The 21321-nt window shown below is 52.8% G+C and overlaps 1 protein-coding gene across 8 annotated transcripts in view; it reads left to right on the top strand.

The window, feature by feature from the left end:
* NPRL3 (NPR3 like, GATOR1 complex subunit) overlaps positions 1-21321 on the top strand; it is a 32408-nt gene that overhangs the window by 548 nt on the left and 10539 nt on the right. For 4 of the 8 annotated variants that reach the window (XM_070460368.1, XM_020900193.2, XM_070460371.1 and 1 more), the window contains exons 2-6: positions 3864-3933; positions 9827-9956; positions 11022-11096; positions 15772-15925; positions 17072-17153. In XM_070460368.1, coding sequence (XP_070316469.1) covers positions 3864-3933; positions 9827-9956; positions 11022-11096; positions 15772-15925; positions 17072-17153 — 511 coding nt within the window. Of the gene's footprint in view, positions 1-16; positions 156-3863; positions 3934-9826; positions 9957-11021; positions 11097-15771; positions 15926-17071; positions 17154-21321 lie in introns of those variants that run through there. The other 4 variants (XM_070460369.1, XM_070460374.1, XM_070460372.1 and 1 more) reach the window with 3 other exon arrangements.

Raw genomic sequence — 21321 nt, 5'->3', positions numbered from 1 at the left:
TTGTGTCCGTACTGGCGGTGCCTTCTCATCACAGAGTCCTGGGGAAGTGTAGAAAAGTAAAAAGGAGCAGGAAAAGAATCACTCATAGTTTCAACATGTCAAATCACTGTTGCTGACGTTTCATCGGTTTCTCTAGCCTTCTACCTGGGATAAAGGTACAATGTGAATGTATTCAGCTAGGATGAAGTTACGAAATGCAGGGACGTCGGAGTTTTCTTTGGCCACTTCCCCTCAGTTCTGCTGCTCCTCCCCCGTTAACCACTTACCATTTTGAAAAGCGTTCCTCTTGAACATAGACACCAAATATATAGCCACAGAAAAATAGTTTATTACTTTGGGTTTCTCAGTCGCTGTTTTTTCCCGTTGAACCGTCTGTCTTGAAGCCTTTTCCTGCCTAGCAGACAGATCGCCTCCCTCTTGGTGTAGCGCACAGCTGCCTGGTAGGGACATACTCTTTCCCTGCGGATGGACATTTAGGTTACTTGCGGTTTTTCACTATTGTGGATGTTCAATTTATAATTAATTAAAAAATTATTTTTAAATTTGTTAACATGGAAAAAGTTTTAAAGGCCCAGAGGGGTTTAGATTATGAAAAGATGGTTCTTTCCTCTCATTGACCCCCAGTCACCCACATCCCTTGCAGGGTCAGATGCTGTTAGCATTTACCTGTGCATCTTTCTAGAATCTTACATGTAAATGAAAGCATATATGTACATTATTTTCTAAGCACAAGTGAACACACTGTTCACACTCTTTTGCCCTATTTTCATTTTCACTTTACATCTTGGATATAGATTCTAAACTATGGTCAGAATCATAGGAAGAACTTATGGTTTATTCATCCAATCCTCTGTTGGTGGACATTTGTTTCCAGTCTTTTGCTAGCAGTGTGAATGTCTTTTATGTATGTTTTTTTATTCCGTAGAATATATGATCAATTCCCAGAAATGAAATGTTTGGATCCAGGGGTTAATAGTCATGTATTTTTAAAAATTTATTTATTTGGAGGAAAATTGCTTTACATTGTTGTGTTGAGCCATGTATTTTTAATAGATCAGATTTTTCTATATTTGTTCATGAGATAGGAGAAAACTTTTATGTGATAGTAGTTTTTTTTTTTTTTTTTTTGTGATAGTAGTTTTAATGGGCTTTTTGCCTTCTGACTGAGAGTGAGCATGTTTTCTTGTTTTTATAGTCATTTGGATTTCCTTTTTACTTAAGAACCTACTCATAACCTTTGCTTAATTTCCTCTTGGATTGCTTAGTTGTTTTTCTTTGTTGGTTTGAAGAAGCTTTTAATATATTTAGGAAAAAATAGTCCTTTGTGACAAAGCTGTACCTACTTAGCCAGTTTGCCTTTTGAGTGTTGATTTTTATGGAGTCGAGTGTTCAGTCTCTTTTGTGGTGTCTGAGTTTTGCTCTACATAGAAAGGCCTTCTGCGCTCCGAGATTATTAACAAAAGGAGTGTCTGTGTTTTCCTGGGGAACATTTATTGTCTTTTTAAAAGATATTCTGTATTTAAAAGATATTTAAAAGATATTCTGTTTTATAATGTTGTGTTAGTTTCTTCAGTACAACAAAGTGGATCAACTTTATGTGTATGTACATAACATCCCCTCCTTCTTGTACCTCACCCGCCCATCTAGGTCATCACAGAGCACTGAGCTGAGCTCTTTGTGCTGTGTAGCTGCTTTCCACTAGCCAGCTACCAGTCAATTTGTCAATCCTACGCTCCCAATTTGTCTCACCCTCCCGTTTCCCCACTGTGACCACATGTCTATTCTCTATGTCTGTGTCTCTATTCCTGCCCTGCAAATAGGTTCATCTGTACCATTTTTCTTGATTCCACATATGTGTTAATATATGATATTTGTTTTTGTTTTTTGGGCTTTTGTTTTAATATATGATATTTGTTTTCTGTGTCTGTGAATCTGTTTCTGTTTTGTAAATAAATTTATTTGTATTATTTCCTAGATTCTACATATAAGTGATAATCATATAATATTTTTCTTTCTCTGACTTACTTGACTTAATGTGATAATCTCTAGGTCCATTCATGTTGCTGCAAAATGGCATTCCATTGTAGGACTTCCTGGTGGCTCAGTGGTAAAGAATCTTCCTGCCAATGCAGGAGACATGGGTTTGATCCCTGGTCCAGGAAGATCCCCTGGGAGAGAAAATGGCAACTCACTCCAATATTCTTCCCTGGAGAACCCCATGGATCCTGGTATGCTGTAGTCCATGGGGGTCACAAAGAGTCAGACATGACTTAGTGACTGAACAACAACAAAATTCCATTGTATATATGTACCATATCCTCTTGATCCATTCATTGGTTGATGGGTACTTAGGTTGCTTCCATTTCCTGGCTATTGTAAATAATGCTGCTATGAACATTGCAGTGCATCTGTCTTTTTGAATTAGAGTTTTTGTCTTTTCTGGGTATATGCCCAGGAGTGGGATTGCTGAATCAAATGGTAACTCTGTTTTTAACATTTTAAGGAACCTCCATGCTGTTCTTCATAGTGACTGCACCAGTTTACATTCTTACCCACAATGTAGGAAGATTCTCTTTTCTCTGCACCCTCTCTAACATTTATTCTTTGTAGACTTTTGGATGATGGCCATTCTGACTAGTGTAGTTGTAGTTCTGATTTGGATTTCTCTAATAATTAGAGAAAGGGGCTTCCCTGATGGTTCAGTTGGTAAAGAATCCGCCTGCACTGTAGGAAACCCGGTTCGATCCCTGGGTTGGGAAGATCCCCTGGAGAAGGAAATGGCAACCCACTCCAGTAATCTTGCCTCGGAAATCCCATGCACAGAGGAGCCTGGTGGGCTACCATCCATGGGTTTGCAAGAGTCGGACACAACTTAGTGACTGAACCACCAATCTAATAATTAGAAATGTTGAACATCTTTTCATGTGCCTGTTGGTCATCTGTATGTCTTCTTTGGAGAAATGTCTGTTTAGGTCTTCTGCCCATTTTTGATTGTGTTACTGGTTTTTTTGATACTGAGTTGTATGAGCTGTTCGGAAACTTTGGAAACAAAGCCTTGTTGGTCACATCATTTGTATCACTAAATATTTCCTCCCAGTCTGCAGGTTGTCTTTTCATTTTGTTTGTGGTTTCCTTTGCTATGCAAAAGCTTAAGAGTTTGATTAGGTTCTGTTTTTTTTTACTTTTTTTCCTTTGGGAGCCTGACCTAAGGAAATATTGCTACAATTTGTGTCAGAAGGCTTTCCCTATCTTCTCTTCTGGGAGTTTTATGGTGTCGTGTCTTATATTTAATTCCTTAAGCCATTCTGAGTTTACTTTCATGTATGGTGTGAGGAAGTGTTCTAATTTCATTCATTTGCATGTGGCTGTCCAGCTTTCCCAAGGTCACTTGCTGAGGAGACTGTCTCCATTGTATATTCTTGCCTTCTTTGTTAAAATTAATTGACCATAGGTGTGTGGGTTTATTTCTGGGTGCTCTGTTCTGTTCCAGTGATCCATGTGGCAGTTTTTGTGCCAGTACCACACTGTTGTGATTATTGTAGCTTTGTAGTGCTGTCTGAAGTCTGGGAGGATTATTCTTCCAGCTCTGTTCTTTCTCCTCAGGATAGGTTGGCAACTCTGAGTCTCTTGTGATTCCATATAAATTTTAAGATTGTTTGTTCTAGTTCTGTGGAAAATGTCATGGGTAATTTGATAGAGACTGCATTAATCTGTGTAGTTTGCTTTGGGTAGTATGGCCATTTTAACAGTATTAATTCTCCTAATCCTAGAGCCGAAACCATCACTTTTATTGGTTCCACAACTTTCCCATATGTGGATGGGTCCTGTTTTCTTAGCTTTTCTCCCCTTTTGCCTTCACTCAGGTAAGCCTCGTAGCAGATACGCTGTCAACAGCACCGGAGAGCATGCCGAAGACCAGGATGGGGACCCCAGGTACGGGCTCTGCAGCTGTTCCATGGGCGCTGGCCCCCTGTCGACCCAGACATTTTCCCCCCTCAGGAGCCCTGTTCCTCTTCTCCACTTGGTGGGTGTTTCAGGCAGATTGACATGGGATTGTGGCACCCATCTCTGGCTTTCTTTGTGATTCGGTTCTGTGATCCTGCTGTGGGCTGTGTGGTTGGTGGGACAGGCTGGAGACTAGATGGGGCCATGTCCCTTCAGGATGTTTATCTCCCATGAGAGGAGCACAGAGGAGGGGACCCTGATGCTGTCCTCGGACCCTTGTCCTCAAGCTCGTGTCCAGAGGTTGAATGTGGGTGCTTGGGTGCAGCACAGCGTGTCTGGGTGGTACAGCAGGCTGAGAGCCAGTGCTGCTGTGACCTGGGCTTAGGGCCCAGAGGAAAGCAGGTCCCTTTCCTTCTGGGTGTGCTCCCCGCTTCTCTCTGGGAAGTGCTCTCAGGGTGGCAGCCTTGAGAAGTGGCCACTTCTGCCTTCTTACCTTCATTTTAAAGCTTAAGAAATGGTGGTACAGTCCCAGATGAAGGAGAACAGATTGTGACCTGCCAGTCCTGCGTGAGATCATGTCCGTGGGAAGGCACCTGTGGGTCCCACCCTGCGCCCTGGCCATGTGAGGCGTTAGTGCCGTCTCCCTCAGTTCTCTGACGTGGCGCCTGCCGTCGCCTGTGTGCTTTCTCTTCTTTTCTGTGAGGGTGTTGGGGCCTCTGGCATGACTGCTGACTGGCTCTGAAGGGGGTGGGTTTTGGAAGCGGCAGGAAGAGGCAGGGGTGTGGGGGCTGCTGGGCATCCCGTGGGTCATTCTGCTTGACATCGAGGCCTGTGGGTGTCTTGTCCTTTAAAGTGACGCCTGGGAACACCTCTTGTCTGTGAGGCACATAGTAAGGCATATTGCACTGCACACCCACTGAGTGCGTTTTGTCCCCATCCTGTGTCACAGGTGGTCCAGGGCAGGGCTGGCCACCTGCCTGCCTTCCTGCAAGCTCCACGAATGTGCGGCTCAGCCCACTGAAGACTCAGAAAGAGCTCTTGGAACAGTCTGGGAGAAGGGCTGGCGAGACCTATTTGCTGCCGTGACTTTTCAGAGGCTTACAGTAGAATGACTGTGAGGATATTTTCTGGGGAATTCATTCTGCATTTAGTGTAATGAAGACAGGAAACCAGGGGACAGGAGTAAGTCATTGTGGGTCAGTCAGGATCCCAGACAGACTTGCTCCCTAGGGAGAGCTGGTCTCTGCAGATGCTTATTGAACGTAAGAATGCCTTTGTGGGTGATTTTAGCACATTGTAGCACCTGGTGACCCCACTCCTCACCCACATACCATCAGAGGTGCAGGTTAATACCCCAGGGCCTGGTTGTATTTTGTCTTACAGACCTGCCAAGCTCCTGCTCTGCCCCTGGCACACAGGAGACCCCCACCCAGCTCAGATGTCTCCCCAGAGCAATGCAGTGATGTGCCTCACACTCACTCCCTGTTTTCCTTGGTTGTCGTTCTCAGAGGGGCTTTTTCCTCTGGAACCAGTAGAGTCAGTTTGCCAGATTGAAGCTGTGTTAACAGGCCTGACGGTCCCCTCTGAGTGTGGTGGTAGCTGACCTCACAGGAGTGCGGGTGCAGAACTGTGCTGCCCGGGGTTGTCCTCATTGGCTAGCCATTTAAGTTGAGATGGACTGAAATCAAATAAAAGTAGAAACTGAGTTCCTCAGTTGCACTGGCCACATTTTACATTCTCAGTGGCCACCTGTGACAAGTAGGGAGAGAAGAAGGTGGATATCGTCTCTTTTCTCTTAAGGCCTGAAGTCAAGTCTAGAAAAGATGCTGTCTTCCTGTTAGGGAGGTCAGCTGTGTAGCGGCCACAGGGTCTTGGGAATTGAGGCTGAGATACTTGGTGGTGTTGTGTGGTTCTCATGAAGCTTTTGCCTATGGGGCCTTGTCTGATCTCCTTGACATGGTTTGGGCAGAAAGACTGAGCACTGCTCAGGCATTTGGCGCTTGCCTGTGCTGCTGGGCTCTGATCTGGGTCCTCGGCCTTGTTCTTGCTTCTGGGAACTGACCCTCCTTCTTGCCCAGCCCGAGTTCACTCGTGAGGATTTGAGCATTCCTGGGAGGACTGTGTGGTAAGTCTTCCATGTTGGGAGAGTCTGTTCTTCTGTTCTTTCTTGTGTGGCAGGTGGTGTAGTCTTGACCTCAGCAGTTAGTGTAAGTGGTGGTACTTCTGCCAGACCTTAGCGCTGTGTTAATCATGATCTTGTAATTCTTGATGAGTTTCAGAATCAGTGTGGTCTTAATGGCTCTGGTCCCATCACAGTGAGCGAGTCCTCCAGCCGGTGAGCGACTGGCTGCAGGGTGGCCAAGGCTTCTCCACCCTCCTGTCTCAGTTCCTGCTGCCTTCTCCTTGCTTATTCTGGACGCCTGGTTTCCCTCGGTACTGGGGATGGACTGCTGGGTGCACAGACTCACTGCCTCACGAGTGCCCAGGCTTCCTGCAGCCCCTGCTCTTTCTGCACCTGGGCTTGCCTAGTACTCTGAACTTGAGTGCCCAGACAAGGTTGGCTGGCACCAGGGACCTCTGGGACTGAGTACTCTCAAATGCCCCCTCCTCCCAGCAGGCGCTGTGCCCCTGGGATGGTGTTCAGCAAGTGGAAGCAGGGTTTCTTGTCTCCCCCATCTGCCCCTCCCAAGAGAGACCCTTGGTCATCATGCCTCCATCTCTCAGAGGGGTCTGTGAGGTCTGTCCTAAGGGCTGAGTGTCACTGTGGCACTCAGGCTTGGATGCTGTCCTGTGCCCATCACACACTAAAATGCCCCCGGGGGCTTTATATGGCACTTCTCTAGGAGGCAGGAGTGCAGGGGGCCCTCCTGCCCCTGACAGGGCACCCCCAGGGTTTGGAGGTGCACAGCACACCCCCAAGAATGAGGAGGGCGGAGTTGCGCTCCCTTCCGAGCTATCCTGCCCTCTGGTTTTGGACTGGCCCGAGAACATGCCCTGTTCCCCGGTGTCTCAGAGTGGATGGTCTTGGTTTGACTTCCAGCTGCTCTGGTTCATCTTTCTAAATGTGTTTTCTTTTTTAATCTCTTAAGTTATTGCAAAAATGTTAGTTTTTATAACAATTATTTTATTGTATTAAAATATATCAGTATTTACCACTCCTTTCATCATCAAAACAAGGGAAAGGATTTTGTAAATTTTGGAAACATCAAACAAATATTGAGAGAATTCCCTGATGGTCCAGTGGTAAGGAGTTGATGCTTTCATTGCTGGGGCCCAGGTTCAATCCTTGGTTGGGGAATTAAGATCCTGCAAGCCGCATGTCACAGCCTGGAAAAAAAACCAAACAAATATTGACACTTTTTGTTTGAATTTGCTATTTATGACTATTAGGTCGCCTGACCCCACATCTCATGACACAGCTGTCTTTGTGCATGTTACGTTGGCAGATGCTGTATAAAGCCTGCTGCTGCTGCTAAGTCGCTTCAGTCGTGTCCGACCCTGTGTGACCTCATAGACGGCAGCCCACCAGTCTCCCCTGTCCCTGGGATTCTCCAGGCAAGAACACTGGAGTGGGTTGCCATTTCCTTCTCCAGTGCATGAAAGTGAAAAGTGAAAGTGAAGTCGGTCAGTTGTGTCCGACTCTTAGCGACCCCATGGACTGCAGCCTACTAGGCTCCTCCACCTGTGGGACTTTCCAGGCAAGAGTACTGGAGTGGGGTGCCATTGCCTTCTCCTGTATAAAGCCACTCAGGTGTTTTTCTCATTATAAACCTGTAGTGTTAAGCTCTGGTGAATGGATTTCCGTGTGGGCCAGACTTGCCCAGACAAGTAGAGTGGCCAGATAGCAGAGGGGTCTCCCCGAGTGCCTGCCGGCGGTTGGGGGGTGGCTTTTACTTGAAGCAGTGCCTGATTTTGTGGTTGGTTCCCTCTGCAGACCTCTGCTGTCTGGGCCCAGGTGGAGAGAGTGCTTCTCAGGTGGCCTTGGGGTTTGGAGGCTTATAGATGTGAGTGAATGAGACCACCGTTGTTTGCCTCTGAGTCTCAGGGCCCGTCCCACGGCCTGGCAGACTCAGGTTCCTGGACGGGAGGCTGAGGCCAGGGCTCAGGCCTGTCTGTGGCTCTTCATGGCAGAGCAGAGGTTTTGGAGGAGATTTTTGATATCACAGGAAAAAGTGAAGACTCTGGGCAGTGGGTGGTGTTCTCCTATCTGTTCTTGTGGTGTACTGAGTCATGGGGTGGCAGAGTAGTGGCGGGTTTACTCAGATAGGACAGGAGGCCCTGGTGCTGGGCCAGCTGCTGGGGTGGTAGTGTCTGTGAGGCTCCATCACCCTGCGTCCTCTCTTGTCTCCAGGCCCTGGCACGGCTTCCCGGGCAGAGTGAGCCACTGAGACATTTTGAAGAAAGACCTAGAATCTCCCGTGTCTGGTTGACTCACCAGAGGGCAGTGTTCCCAGGAAGGAGGCCCCACGGTGGGAACTGAGGCTGGGCGCAGGCTCTGTGTTTCCCAGAATGTCTCTGATGGTGTCCGTGCAGGAAGGGCCGACCTCAGCCCTGACTGTGAGTGGCACAGCGGCCCGCGCTGACAGACCATCTGGGTCTGGTTTGTTTGGGGGCCCCAGGTGACTGAGCATGCCTAGAGGGCCGTGTCAGTCCTGGAGGAAGCCTGGACGCCAGTGTGACCCTGCCCCGGGCCTCAGCGGTTTCCACAGGAGTCCTGCAGCTTCTGGTCTCCTTTATACCTGTCCTGGTGTTGGGCGCATGGCAGTCGCTGCCGCAGGGGCCCCGACCTTGGCCCACACTGGGCAGAGAGCCCTGCCGCAGTGAGGAGCAGGGCCCGTCCCCTCCTGGACCCTTGAGTCCCGGGGGTGTCCGGTTGCTTTGTAGCTGAGTGGAAGCAGCAGTGCGCACAGTGTGCAGCCCTCCTTCCTCCGGGGGCGAGTGGTCTCGTGGCAGGTGCCCCCCCCAGAGCGTGGCCCCTGGGGGGAGGCCCGGGGTGCTGCTGTCAGCCCCACTGCTCAGGAGGCCTGTGTCCTCAGTGGCCCCCGTGGAGCCCTCCCCACACAGCCTGTCCTCCCTCCTGGATGATGGAGTGGCTTTTCCCCGGTGGCGGGGTGAGCACAGGACTTGCTGCCCTCTGGCTCCAGGTTTGACATGGGGTGTCTGTCTGCAGAGCAGAGGCCCCGGGCCTGGGCTCGGAGACAAGGCTGCCCTGCACTCCCCTCCCTGTGGTGACGCCCCTACCCCGACGCCCTGGGCTGAAGGGAAGGGGCTGTCCTGCCGGGCCCACAGCCAGCTCTCACTAGCCCTTCCTCCTCTGCGGCCTCCATCTCTGTCTGTCCCTGCATCCTCGCCGTCAGTGGATCTGTGTGTTTCGTGCATCTGAAATGTTTTTTCCTGAATAAAAGCTGGAGGGTGACGTGTTCAGGGTGCGGGAGACCTGGGAGCTGCCCTGGGATGAGAGCAGTTCACAGGCTCCAGTGCGTGGGTCCCCTTGGACCTCAGTCAGCACTGAGGGGCTGGCGTCTGGGGGCTCGGGGGGCACCCCAAACCCCTGGGCCCGTGAAGGGAGTCCCCCCAGCCTCCGAGCCTTAACGAGGTTCCTCAGGGCCGTGCCAGCGCCTGCAGGCTTCCTGAGGGCAGACACCTCTCTCCTCCTGCCTGGGTGGGGGCCGGGGTGGCAGCACGTGCCCTGCGGGACCGCTTGCGCCTTCGCCTTGAAGGTCTGGTGACTTTTGTCCCTAACCCTGGGGGCTGCTTCCGAAGGGCAGCTGTCGGGTGGAAGCTTCCCGGTAGGCGGCGCCGCCCCCCGCCAGGGCAGTGGGCCTGCTTCTGTGGCTCTCAGTTAACTCTTTTCCACTCTACTTTCTTTTTAAATTTTAAGGTTTTCAGATGTCATTCTGGCAACAATTTTGGCAACCAAGTCTGAAATGTGTGGCCAGAAGTTTGAATTGAAGATCGATAACGTGCGGTTTGTTGGGCACCCGACGCTGCTGCAGCACACGCTGGGCCAGGTATGGGCTCCTGGGCAGGTGGGGGCCCCTGGCTCCGTGGCCTTTGGGGCTGTGGAGGGCAGAGCTGTCAGGTGCTTGCCCACCTGCACCTCCTCGTAGGCCCTGAGTCCTTGCCCAGAGCTTTTGCTATTTGCATCTGGAGTCTCTCTGGACCGTGGCCTTCCCCTTTGTGTATACCATGTCTGTTTTGGGGGGAGGCCGAGAGGGAGGTCAGCAGTGTGTGTCAGACCCTTGAGCTTTATATAAAGCAGTGCAAGCATTTCTTCTTGCTCTTTAAGTGACATCCTACCCAATATCGTTATCAGTTTAGCTCTCACTGTTGTGCTGAGCCCACTCTGTGTGTTCTCTGTGGAGACTGGATGCACTGTTGCCCAAGGGGATTTGCACACCGGAACTGCCAGTCAGTCCTCTGCATGCAGGCAGAAGCGACACCAGTGTCCCTGGGATTCTGAAGGGTTTGATGTGACACACACATGATCCAGAAATCCTGTGAGGGCCTGGGGTGTGGTCCTCCGGTGTTCTTGTCTGGAGGAGAGCTTCTGAGACAGCAGGACACGGTGGGGACATGGCCCCTGGGGCACCCACCCTGCCCACACTGGCTCCGCCCCCCTGGTGGCATGTGGGTGGGGTGGGGGGCTTGGGCAGCCCCTCGCCATCCTGCCCGCAGAACTGGAGACACAGGGCCGGAGACAGGCCTGATGGGTGGCCCAGGGATCCCTTTGCCCTCTGCTGGTGACGCTTGTTGGCAGCTGGGTGCTTGGGCCCTGGGCAGGCTGGGTGCCCCAGTGGCCCCTGCCGTCTCTCCTCTGGGCAGCCAGCTCACTTGAGGTGGCAGGGCAGTCTCGTCCGTTTGGGTCACAGCACTTTTCTGCTCCTTTCTCCACCATGACCATCTGTGCAGCGTGCACTTGCCTGTGCAGACTCTGGGTGCCTCTTAGAGGCCTTGGGCTCAGTTCTCCTCTGGTTCCAAGTACTCTGGAGCATCGTCCTGCCTGCAGTGGGATCGCTCCAAGCGCTTGTCCTGGCAGGTGGTGGCTCTCACTCAGAACTGTGCCCCTTTCACAGGTCTCCAAAACCGACCCGTCCCCAAAGAGGGAGGCTCCCACCATGATTCTTTTCAATGTGGTGTTTGCACTGAGGGTGAGTGTAAATGACTGGAGAGCAGATCAGGGAGGACGGGGGGTCACGGGGGTGGGTGGGGGAGAGGAGGTGCTGAGGAGGAGGGGTTGGGAGGGGCTGGGGAGGGGTGGAGGGGCAGTGACTCATTTCCGGTGACTGCCTCATTCACTCAACACAGCCGGCTCTGGGCACCGCACTGGCCCCTCCTGGTGCTGAAAGAGTCTAACTTCGTTCTTCCCCTCTTTTTAAGTAAAGTGTGCATAAACGTATCATCTTAACCATTTTACAGTGACGTTTTGGTGGCATCTGGTAACAGTGTTGCGTGACTGTCACTGCCGCCCTATTTTCATTGTCCCAAAAGGACATCAGTTATTCTGAATGCGCTCTCCTCCCCCAGCCCTGGGAACTACCAGATTGCTTTCTCTTTCTGTGGATTTACCTGTTCTGTATGTTTCATGTAAAACGGATCCTACAATATGTGACCTTTGGTGTCTAACTTCTGTCACTTAATGTAATGGTTTTGAGACTCATCCAGTTTTTCGTAATCTTTTTTTAAAAAATTGAAGTGTGGTTGATGTATAATGTTTCAGGTGTACGGCAGAGTGATTGACATATACATATATTCTTTTTCAGATTCTTTTCCATTACAGATTATTATAAGATATGGAATATAGTTCCCTGTGCTGTACAGTAGGTCCTTGAGGGTTTTTTAAATAGTCTTTTAATTGAATCATGCATGTTGTAATGTATGTCAGTACTTTATCCCTTCTTATGGCTCAGTCATATTCCGTTGAATGGAGATCATACTTTGTTTTATCTGCTGTGAACTTTTGGGTCATTTCCACCTTTTGGCTGTAAGAAAAATGCCATGAAGGGCATTTATGTACAAGTTTTGTGTGAACACATGTTTTCATTTCCCTTGGGTGGATACCTAGAAATGGACTTGCTGGGTCATGTGGTGACTCAGTGTTTAACCTTTTGAGAAACTGCCAGACTGTCTTCCACAGCAGCTGCACCATTTTACACCCGCACCAGCCATGTACGAGGATTCCAGTTTCTCTATATTTTCAGCAACATTTGTTATGTTCGGTTGTTTTATAATTAAGCCTAATTACTTCTTAAGGCAGTTCCTAGCACTGTCTAAAGTTTTGTTTTCACTAGTTAGAGGAAATTTCTTCTCGGTAGAGCCGTCAAAGGGCTTCCCAGGTGGCTTAGTAGTAAAGAGCCACCTGCCAGGTTCAATCCCTGTTTCAGAAAGATCCCCTAGAGGAGGAAATGGTAACCTACTCCAGTATTCTTGCTGGGAGGATCCTATAGACAGAGGAGCCTGGTGGGCTACAGTCCATGGGGTCCCAAAGAGCCGGACTCGACTGAGCACAGCACAAAGCTGTCAGAATACAAGGGGTCTCAATAAGCATAAGAAGCACTCTAGGTAAGGACTGGCTGGTTTTACGAAGGAACTTTGAAATCTAGGAGACCTATGCTCAGTTAGATGTGGCGCTGCTCCACCACCAGATTTCACCGGAGAGTCCAGTCGTTCTTTCTGGTTGGGCACACGTGTGCTGCAGGTGGCTTTCGTATAGAGGTGTCAGAGAGAGAATGACTGTATCTTGGTGACAAGGAGCAGGGACTGTGCTCTGTTCCCTGCATGGTGGCAGGAGTGATTACAGCAGGAGAGGACCTGCCACCTCAGCTGCCTTCTGAGTCTCAGAGTGTTTTTCCCACAAGGCTTTTTTGATTTCACTGAAGAGCTCAGAATCAAAATAATGCCCATTCTGAAGGGAGCTGCATTCTCAAAACTGCCCCCCTGCTGATCAGTGGAGAGCTGCCAGTTAGACACAGTGGTCTCTGCTGGTGACTGTGGGGCTAGAGGTGCCCAGAGGGGAGTGTTGCTTTCTGCTTCGTGCACTTGGGCAGCGTGTGCTCGTTCAGTGTCTTTCTATTATTTATATTGTTATATAATGCAAACATCCCCAGAGAGAATTCAGGGAAGTTAAAGACAAACCAAAACCAGACCAGTGCTGTCTACCCGTCAACTCTGATAGCCCCTGACGGGTGGGGGTGTGAGGAGCTGCTGCGGCCCCACCCTGGACGTTACAGGCAGGCCCTCCGCTCTGGGAGCATCGGCATGTGATAGCTGAGTGTGTGACTCCCCTGGGCGCGGCAGTCAGGGAAAAAGGCAGATTTTAAAGTGTATGGGGATTTTTATAATAAGCAGGCTGGAGATAATCCTGCTGTCCAGTGGTTGGAGAACAGTTAGACAGGGTGGGGGTTCATACACTGGCGTGTTCTGTGGCCACTGCAGGTGAGAGTGGGGGTGAGGCCAGACCCTGGAGCGAGTGGGTGGGTCCCTCCCAGGTCAAAGCCTCAGGAAACGGCAGCGTAGGAGTTCAGAGCAGAGAGGCCGTGATGTGAGCAGTGGGAGGGATTGAACATAAGGTAAAGAGTGGACGGGTTTCATTTCCTCTTTTCTGTAGTCATATAAAAATGTACACTCTTTTTGCTTTGAAGTTTTCAGCATGCCCTGGGCTTGCGACAGTAGACTGATGACCCTTAGGCCCCTGTCTCAGGTCCCACGGCTGCTGCCTCTGCCCCTGGCTCCTGTGCCTGACCCTGTTGCTCGACTGAGGAGGACAGGTCTCAGAGCGCCTGTATGCTCACCCCTACATACTTCAGGAAGTGTCTCTGAGAGGGAACAGCTGTTGTACACCATACCTGACAGAACAGCTAGTGTCTTGTTCGTGGAAACGTGTCCCAGTCATCACAGCGTTTTTTCCCGTTGGCCTGTCTAAACTGGAGTGAAAACCAGAAACCAGCCCACAAAAGCGTGGGGGGTTGTGTGCCTAGCCTCTAACGCTCTCCTCCTCTCCATCTAGAACTCTCTCCTCCTTTACCCTGTGGACAGATCCACAGTCAGGCCCGTTTCTGTGCAGACAGTCTCTGTGTCTCCTGCAAACTGGACATCTGCTCTGAGGGCCTGTCTGTGTTTGGTGGGAGTTCCAGGGGTGAGACAGTCTCACCGGCGATGCCCTGTGCATCATGCTGCTTCACAACATGTCTACAGGGAGGGTGTGTTTCTCAGCGCTCCACTCGGGGCCAGCACCTCCTAGGTGGTCACCTTCTTGGTGTACCCCATGTTGCCGGGGCTCTCCAGACACCTGGAACCAGGCCCGGCCTTGCAGCCAGTCGGGACACCTAGGCACACTCGTACGTGTGGGCCTCGTCCAGGGGTGTGAGTGAGCGGCCCTGGGCACCCGACTTGCGGCACTGTCTTGCCCCAGCCAGTAGGTGTGTGCTGGGGGGTCAGGGAGTAACCATGTGCCCAGGTCACTCTCCTCCCTCTGCTTTGCTGGGAGGAGGACTTTTACACATATTTTTCTAAAACCTAAGGCAAAACATTTTGATTTGAGGCACTTGTGTACACACTTAACCCAGACCTATCCCATGACCTTCCGGGGACCCTTGAGGGGCCCTCCTGGATGTGGGGAGGGCTGCAGTCTGCAGGGGGTCGCGGTGTGGACCTAGCCCTCAGCCCTTCCCTCCCCACACAGGTGTGCTGCCACGGGGGAGTTCTGCTTGTGAATGTGGATCTGCTAGGAGCTAGAGTGTCTCCAGCTCCAGGTGATGAAGATGTTTACTTTGTCTAGGTCAAGGTTTGGCCCAGGAGCCTGGCTGTGGGCCTTTTGCGTCTCCAGCTCCAGGTGATGAAGGTGTTTACTTTGTCTAGGTCAAGGTTTGGCCAAGGAGCCTGGCTGTGGACCTTTGCTGAGGGCCATGCCTGCAGATAAACAGGAGGGGAGGCCAAGTGGAGGCTCTAATCGGGGCCACCACTTGTCCCCCTCCTCCCACCTCCACCCCGAGATGACTCAGCCTCCCTGTTGGCTCCTGGGGCGCTGAGTCACGGCGGGCGGTTATCAGCTCTGGGAGCATCTTCACAGACCTCACAGCTGCCTGCCCCACCTTTGGCCTGGGCGGGTGCACAGGCCTGGCCTGGCTGTGGCCCCCGATAGGTGCCAGAATTAGCAGAGGGATCTGCGGGGGCCTGGTGCCTGCTGACCTGTTGGCCAGCTCTCAGGAAGAGCGCTTCCTCTGAGGACAGAGGTCTTCACTGCGCAGTGGGCCTAATGCTGTGCCTCACGCTCCGTCCCTGTTGTTACTTGTGTGACTGTGACTGAGCTCTCACACAGCTGGTCCTTTGCAGACTGGTGCATAGCCACTCCCTGGAGACCGTAGACACCGCGGGGGCTCTGCTCTCCCTAGGCTCACTCTGAGCACTTGACCTGTGGGCTGATGGGTGAGGGAGGGGTCCTTGTTCTTCCTCAGACAGGAGCCTGTGACCTTGGGTCCCCCTGCACGTGGTGGCGGGGTCTGGGCCTTCCATTGTGTCACTGGGCTACCCCTGCCAGGCCTGGAGTGCATTCCTGAACATCCCCCGCTCCCTGGACACGCTGGCCTGGGGCCCTGAGTACGGGACCCTCTCTCACTTGTTAGAAGCGCCTGCGTGCCTGTCCCTCCCCACTGGGGACGCCGCAGGGCTGTCTGTGCTGCTGTGTGGGCAGCAGCTCCATGCCCACCATGGAACGTGAGCAGACTGGCATTGCTGGGAGAGGCCCTCGAGGGGACCCAGGACGGGACACCCAGAGAGGGCTCTTTCACGGTCTCAGCAATGCTGCATGTCCTCCTGGGTGCCCTGCAGGCCCATGCGGACCCGTCAGTGATCAGCTGTCTGCACACCCTCTCCCGCCGCATCGCCACCGTGCTGCAACACGAGGAGCGCCGCTGCCAGTACCTCACGCGGGAGGCCAAGCTGATCCTGGCGCTGCAGGACGAGGTGTCCGCCATGGCTGACGGTGAGCGCACGGCGGCTTCTCCAGGCTGGGGCCCTTAGGCCTTGATATGGAAGCTGGTGGGCTCTGTGCTGGACTGAGCATGCCCTGGGTGCACAGCAAGACCCTCGAAGGTCACAGCGAGACCCAGGCTCCTGATGCTCCGGGAGTGGCTCCCCAGCCCAAAATGTCCCCCTCCCCCCAGACCCCTGCATGATGGCTCTTCCCGCAGGTCAGATACCACCCTGGTCCTGCTGGGCAGTCTCCCTGGGGTGGGGGGCATGCGGAAGGGCAGTGTCGAGCTGGAAGGAGGCCACTTCTTTGCTTTCAGCAGAATTGACAGGGAGCCCAATTGAGCTGTCAGCTGACCAGTTATTAAAAGTAATATCTGCTGATCTGCTTGAGGCTTTGGTGCACTGTCAGCATTTCAGAGCTGAGAGATGCCCACCTCTGTCACAGGCTTTGCACCTCTGTCTTCTCAGGTCAGCATCTCCATAGCAGAAGAGAAAACCAGGACTACATTTGCCAGTGAACTTGGGCTAATTTTAGCTATAAGTAAAAGTACACGTGAATGTGCCACTTGGAAAAGTTTGTTTTTGATGTTTGACAGTTGTCCAAATGTGTATTTATTTTCCCCAGTTATGTACTATTAATAATCCAAAAGTTTTATCTTTTAAAAACATTCTTTAGAGTTTGTGGCTTTTTCACCAGAATTTTTAAAAGTTCAATGTAAGTACATATATTTTTTATTAGATGTTACATGAGGCCTGTACCTGCAGAGTCAGGTGGGCCAGCAGTCAGGGGAAGTCCAGACACCGCATGCAGACAGTGGAGTGGACTAGCAGGCGACGTCCTGATGTTTGGTGTGTTAAGTGTTAGTCGCTCAGTCTTGCCTGACTCTGTGACCCCATAGACTGCAGCCCACCAGGCTCCTCTGTCCATGAGATTTTCCAGGCAAGGATACTAGAGTGGGTTGCCATTTCCTTCTCCAGGGGATCTTCCCAACGCAGGGATCGAACCTGGGTCTCCTGCACTGCAGGCTGAGTCTTTACCGACTGAGCTACAAGGGAAACAGTCACTTAAAGTTCTTCTTAGCCTACACTTGCCATCTGGCCTGTGTGAGCTCTGTGCTATGCAGGCTCTGAGTCCCCTGTGTTGCAATTCTTGCAGCAAATGACGGGCCTCAGTCCCCATTCCATCACATCCTGCCCAAGTGCAAGCTGGCCAGGGACCTCAAGGACGCTTACGACAGGTAAGACGAGCAGCCTGCTGCCCAGGGCCTCCGCAAGGCGGGTGCCATTTCCCCACTCTGCCTGAGATGGGAGGGAGGGCGGGAAGGTGCCTGACTGGGCCGGCACCTCCAGACCTTGCTCTGACTAGAAAATGGACCTGAAAAAAGCTGTGTGTGGGCCTAGAACGCAGGGTGACGCCGACAGAGCACAGCACATACCACGTTCCAGGCCCGCCTTCTTCAGGCGAGGTCACTGTGGCCCCCGCACCCAGGAGGAGACTGAGGCTCAGGGTCTAGGGCTGGGTTGGCCCTGCTCCCCACCACTAGCTCTAGGGTCTTGGGTATTTGGGACACTGAGTGTGTGGGGCAGCAGGCAGTGGAGACATGGCGTGAACCACAGCTCAGCACCAGCTCTTACGTGTGGACAAGCAAGGCACTCTTCTTCTTTTTAAAGTGTGTCCATGGGGCTTTGACCACTGTTCCCTGGCCCTGGGTCTGCTGGACCCAGTCCTAGGTGGGGAGTGGGGGTCAGGGGTCGTCTGCCTGAGTGCCGCTGGCTGGCAGCTTCTGTTCTGCACCTGGCCAGCGGGCTCAACAGGGGCCTCTCGGGGCTGGGGGACCTAAATGTTGCTGGACGGAGGGTGCGAGGGGCACTCCCCCCTCACCTCCCCTTGCCGCCAGCTTCCCTGCCCTGCGCCTTCCCTGCCCCGGCCTCCTCCATCCAGGAGACCGTGTTCCCTGCTGGAGGCGAGCTTGACCTGAGAGCTGTGGCCAGAGCACCCTTGGAGGTGGTGGTTTGTCCACATCCTTTCCTTTTTCCATGTAAGTTTTCTTTTTCCCCATGAATTCTCTTCTTTTTTTTGGCCACACGGTGGGGCTTGTGATAGCTTAATTCCCCGACCAGGGATTGAACCTGGGCCTCCTGCAGTGGAAGCGTGGAGTCCTAACCACTGGGCTGCCAGAGAATTCCCCCCTCCTTTCTTTTTAATGTTAATTTTTTTTCTGATTTCACCAATATTATGTATTTATTATAGATATATGGAAGTATAAAGAAAATAAAACCATCTGTAATCCCATGTGCAGTGATACTCACTATGATGTTTTGGTAATTGCCCTTTTTTATTTAGCTTAAGCCTTTGAGGAGGTCCCCTGTCTGTCAGGTCTGAAAATCAGAGCACTGAGCTGCTTTCCCCTGAGACCCTCGCCAGGTCCTGTGCCGGTGGCAGGACATGACAGGTGGCTCCATGTTGTGTGCCCGTCACGGCACGGAGCACGGGAGGGTGAGCCCGGCGCATACTGCCTGTGCGGCTGCCCTGTACCTCTCACCTCCGTGTGCAACTCAAACATCTGTCTGTTGGTAAATAAGGACTGCCTTCTCTGCTGCCCAGCTGCCTGCCACCTCCCTGGGGCTTCATGAGCTCCAGCTTTTGCTGCTGAAGGACATGCAGCTTAGCCGTGTGTGTTTTTTGCGGGTGGCTGTGCATCTCTGAGAGAAATGCCTAAGTGGCTACTCAGCCAGGTGTTTATGTCATGGAGGTACTGCCCTCTGTGGCAGCGGCTGCCCACCTGTCAGCAGCAGCTGAAATTGGCACACAGGGTCTTGTGAGCTTTTGGGTTCTGCCGACCACGATGGGTGGCGGATGGTGTCCCAGCTCAGCCGATAGGAATGCAGGTGTGCATGTCTTCACCTGGGCGCACCCCTGTTCCCTTCTCTGTGAATGCTCTGCTCTGGCCCTGTTTCCTCCTGGGGGCGCAGGTGCCTTTAGGTGGGAGGGAGAGCTGTCCTCGAGGATGCACGGTATGGCTGCTGTTTCCGTGTCTTTATTTTGACGAGCTCTGGGTATCAGAGGACATCAGAGCAGCGTCCCTTGAAACTGCACGGTAGATCCAGGCCAGTGTGGGCTTATAGTAAAAAGCAACCCAGAGCCAGACTGTATGTTTCTGAGCAAACAATGAGCTGTGAATTCTTAGGCTTGAACTGTGTTGGGATGCTGAAGGGAACCGGGCCCTCGAGAGTTGACTGCTGCTTTTGTGGTCTGCTGGACCAGCCGAGCCCAGAGCTGGGGCAGCCCGGCGCCCTCTAGTGGCAGCAGTTCCAAGGACAGGAGTCAGCACTTCAGCAAGAGCAGCTCCCGGGTCCCCCATTCAGCCCTTTGCCTCCTTTCTGAACCCAGACGACCCCTACCTTGTTTCCAGGCCCCACTCTTGGGTCCTTGGTCCCACCCAGTGCTTCTCCCCTTGGAATCCCAGGCCATCCGTGTCCTCCCCTGTCCCCTGCCTGTTGACAACAGCAGCTCTGACCCAGCGGGAACGCTGTAAGGGTCTGGACTGGCCCACCCTGCTCCTGCAGGGTGGGCTGCACTGAGGGGCAGGAAGGCAGGTGGTAGGGAGCATGCAGACCTTTCTCGGTGGAAGCTCGCTGGCAGGCCCTGGGAAGGGCTTTCTCAGAGCAGAAGTAAGAGGCCTGAAGCTGAGGTCTGGTTGAGGTTCGAGGCTGGGCCGGGACTTTGCACAGGGGCGTTCTGGATCGAGTGCTCTGACTGCAGTCCGGCATATGGTGTGGCCTGGAGGCCCTGTGCGCCGGGACCTCTGCTTCTGTGAGCCGCTGCTGCCGCGTGACTCCACGGAGCCCACCGCTGCTTGCCCAGCACCTGTGTCTCCCCGTGTAGCTTGGTGACTTCAGCGACAGCATCCCCCGTGGTTGGGGATGGCCCCTGGCCGTCTGTGCTCAGCATGTGGCTCCCATGGTGGGTCTTGAAGAAGTGTTTGCCAAGCAGTTCCTGGCCTATGGGCAGTGCTGGGGGTGTTGGGGACTCTGCCCTGCTCATCGCTGCCTGTCCAGGGCAGGCCTGGGCCCACTGACTTGCCCACGAATATCCTAGGAATTTCAGTCCTTTCCACAAAGTGCACCTGTGTTGGAAAGTTCAGTGTTGGCTTTTAGGAGCCCACCTAGTCCTCTTGGGTCATGTGCAGTGTTGTCCCTCTGTGTGTTGTGTTTGGGACCAGAGGGTGCAGGGCTGGCTTCAGAGGTCTCTGGTCTGGGCAGGGAGAAGGGTGACTGGTGCAAGCCCACAGGAGGACGTTAGGTTAGGGACTGAAATTCGGATGCTGAGATGTGAGGTGGGGGATGAGCTTGCATCCTGTGGCGTCTGGGATGTGAAAGATAAGAGCTTGTTGAAAGGCCAGTGTGATCTCCTTGGGTCTCGGGCTCTGGGGGGGCATCTATCTCATGTTGCAGGCGGGGCGGGGTCTCAGAGCTGCAGTCCAGTGTGTGGTGTGGCCTTATCCGTGTGAGGGGCCAGATAAGCCTCACACGGGGACAGTGTTTTCCTCAGTGTCCCCACCAAACCGTTAGCTGCCCTGAGGATACAAGGACGAGCTGCTCAGGACCCTTTTCGGGCCCAGCCTCTACCCTGCCAGTGCTCAGTCACACGGTCCTGTCCAACTCTTTGTGACCCCATTGACTGGGACCCCAGGATGCTGCACAGGCCTTGACGGCTTGTCTGCCTGGTACCAGATTGGCAACTCTGCTGATCCCCATGAGGCCCCAGGCCACACCTACCCCTGCCACCTCCTCCGCATCCCTTTTCTTACCACTCTCTCCGGCTTCTTGTGTTCACATAGTTTGGTTACAATTCCCCGTGTCTTTCCTTGCATGGCTGAGTGGGAGCCCCCAAATGCAGACTGTAAATTGTGTACCAGGAGCCTGCACCAGTGCCTGGGGCCACCTCCTGCGCCTGGTGACTCAGCAGCTTGCACACAGCATCGCTGGCTCCTGGAGGAGCCCACTTGGCTACATTTGAAAAGAGAATCTCGGTGTTTCCTGTGACTCTGGTGTTGCAGCAGCTACCTTGTGCCATGTCCTAGAGGGGAGCTCAGAGATAGGAAGACCTTGGTTCTGCGTCCACTGCCTTTCTGAGCAGGTGTGACGTGAACTCAGCCACAGCTTGTGGCCTCCCTGCAGCTGGGGGCCTGAGACCTTCTCTCATCCCTCAAGGAGGACGACTGGGGACAGGGAAGCCCTGGGAGAGGGCCCAGTCCTCCAGGTGCTCCGGCCGCAGCACAGGAGGGAGCAACGCTGGGGCTGGCAGGAGTCCTGGGGGCAGCTGAGGTCACAGGCGTGCTCCGTGTTCATCCCGTGGTTCCTCTCCCTGGTGCCCGTTCCCTACTGGAGACAACAAGGATTGAT

Source organism: Odocoileus virginianus, chromosome 33 (genome assembly GCF_023699985.2).
Source record: "Odocoileus virginianus isolate 20LAN1187 ecotype Illinois chromosome 33, Ovbor_1.2, whole genome shotgun sequence".
Classification (NCBI taxonomy): domain Eukaryota; kingdom Metazoa; phylum Chordata; class Mammalia; order Artiodactyla; family Cervidae; genus Odocoileus; species Odocoileus virginianus.
Note: the sequence above shows the minus strand (reverse complement) of the source record. Positions and strands in the feature narration are given on the sequence as shown.